The sequence below is a fragment of the Buceros rhinoceros genome, unplaced genomic scaffold (genome assembly GCF_000710305.1).
Source record: "Buceros rhinoceros silvestris isolate BGI_N320 unplaced genomic scaffold, ASM71030v1 scaffold26214, whole genome shotgun sequence".
NCBI lineage: Eukaryota > Metazoa > Chordata > Aves > Bucerotiformes > Bucerotidae > Buceros > Buceros rhinoceros.
The window spans coordinates 2,465-4,523 of record NW_010409222.1 but is presented as its reverse complement, the minus strand read 5'-3'; the positions used below and the strand labels follow the sequence as shown (position 1 = coordinate 4,523).

The following is a 2,059-nucleotide window of genomic DNA, read 5'->3' as shown; positions in this document are numbered from 1 at the left end:
GCGCCCCCCGCCTGCGGCGGCCCAGCCTCTGCTCTGCGGGGCTGGAGCCTCCTGGGGTTTGGGGTGAGACGGAGGAGCATCCCCAGCCTGGGGCAGGGCTGTGTCCGGGGGATTTGCCTGGCTGGCATTGCCCCTGGCTGTCTGTCCCCAGTACTGGTGACCCCTTGCTCCAGAGGGGATCCCTGGAGGCTGTGGGGGCTCTTACTGTTTAGCTTATCCCTGCTGCGAATCTCCACAGGGCTCCAAGCGGAAGCGGGGGGCAAAAACACAGGGAGCAGGCAGCACCTGCCCTAGGACGCAGCTCTCGCTTCGTGCCTTCCTCCAGCCACCAACTGCCCTATGAGAGACCCTCTCACCTGAGACCAGCAGAGGCCCGTGCTGTGATGGAGTCCTGCTCGTGGTGTAACGCTCTCCACTCCTTCTTGCAGAGTCTGCCGGCTCCCCCAGGGTAGTCGCACCTTAACGTGCACCTTGCCGGTCCTGGTTGTGACCTGGAGCCAGGCTTGCCCTCCCGCCTTGGCTGCAGCGCAGCCACTGCTGACGCACTGGGGACTCAGGGCAGCGGGGCTTTCTCTCCAGCAGCAGCTGTGGCCACGTCGTTCCCATAGCCCTGTCCCTGGCTGCACCCTGCCTGGCAGCCAGCGATTGTGGGTGTCTCTGTAGCCCTCCTGGCCTCCAGCGGCCCTTTTTATACACTTGTTTTTACTGAACCTGAGCCACTGGCTTTCTAATAATAAATCTCAAGTGGGTGTGGGTTTTTCTTGACTTTGTCCTCGTGTCTCAGTGTTCTAAGCTGGGGCCATTGGGCAGTCTGTGGTCAAACAGCAGGATGGCCGAGAAGATCCCTACATCTGGACTGGGGACAGCAGGGATTTCTTCATTAACGCACCCGTGAGCCCCTTGGCTGAGCATTAACTGCTGGTGACCCCAGAAAAGGCACTCACGAGTTCCTGTGAGGGCAGGCTTCAGCCCTTGGAGGCTGCGCAGCTCCTGCCTGTGGGCTGTTCCTCTGTGAGGCTGAGCAACTCCCCCTGGGCCTTTTGTAGGGTTTTATCCCCTTTTTTATTGTTTCCATCAGGTTATTTCTCCCTGTGTTCGTGCTGTGGCTTTTCCTGACAGTGATGCACAGTAGCACCCTTGCAAAGGCACAAACCCAGGGGCTGGCAGGGGCCAGTCCTGGGAGGTGTAAAAGGGACAAGTGGCTTCAATTTAGGGACTGCAGGACTGGGCACAGCCTGCCCTGAGGCGTTGAAAAAGCCCTTTCATCCTTACCTGGCACATCTTAAGAAGGACGAGGAAAAAAGCCACAATGCAGTGCTTGCAAGTGAATTCTTTATTTGGAAGGAGCAAGAGGCCACCGCTTGCCCTGCAGAGGGGTGGGAGGTGTAAAAGGGACAAGTGGCTTCAATTTAGGGACTGCAGGACTGGGCACAGCCTGCCCTGAGGCGTTGAAAAAGCCCTTTCATCCTTACCTGGCACATCTTAAGAAGGACGAGGAAAAAAGCCACAATGCAGTGCTTGCAAGTGAATTCTTTATTTGGAAGGAGCAAGAGGCCACCGCTTGCCCTGCAGAGGGGCTGGCCATGCTCCGGGTAGTAACCAAGCGGGCATGGCCACAGCCCCAGGTTATCCACTCCTCCCCAGCGGCCCCTTATCCCCCTGCGTCTGGGCTGTTTCTCTGCCAGCAGTGTTCTTGACCACGCTGCAGGCACAAGTCTCATTAAATTAAGTTAAGGCAGAATGTTCTTTGTGTGAGGTCATACATCACTGGGAACCCCGGCAGGGGGAGAAAACACCCTCCATCCTGGGGGTGCCCAGAGCCCTGCTCATCTTGGCCCCGAGCAGCTTGCTGCCATGCTGGGTTGGCTCTGGGTTGACCTGGGGACTCCCCTTGGTCCCTGGCCACTTAGGCCACGGCACAGGCACCTGCTGGTGTCTCTGCAGCGGCGACTGCCCCGGGGTTGGACTGGAGAGGATGGGTTGCTGAGGGAGGAGGATTACAGTGCTGCCACTACTGCTGCTGGTCCATGTAGGCTTGCACAGCTTTCCACAGTGCCTG

The 2,059-nt window shown here is 58.5% G+C and overlaps 2 protein-coding genes across 2 annotated transcripts in view; one reads left to right on the top strand and one right to left on the bottom strand.

Moving 5' to 3' along the window:
- The window catches only part of MUTYH (mutY homolog), a gene marked incomplete at its 5' end in the record, with an annotated part of 3,945 nt that extends 3,493 nt beyond the window's left edge, over positions 1-452 (top strand). Inside the window, one exon of the mRNA XM_010135176.1 lies at positions 429-452. Coding sequence (XP_010133478.1) covers positions 429-452 — 24 coding nt within the window. The remainder of the gene's footprint in view (positions 1-428) is intronic.
- Positions 453-2,011: 1,559 nt separating this feature from the next.
- Positions 2,012-2,059, bottom strand: part of HPDL (4-hydroxyphenylpyruvate dioxygenase-like) — a gene marked incomplete at its 5' end in the record, with an annotated part of 1,216 nt that continues 1,168 nt past the window's right edge. Inside the window, one exon of the mRNA XM_010135175.1 lies at positions 2,012-2,056. Within this exon, the coding sequence (XP_010133477.1) occupies positions 2,012-2,056 (45 nt within the window). The remainder of the gene's footprint in view (positions 2,057-2,059) is intronic.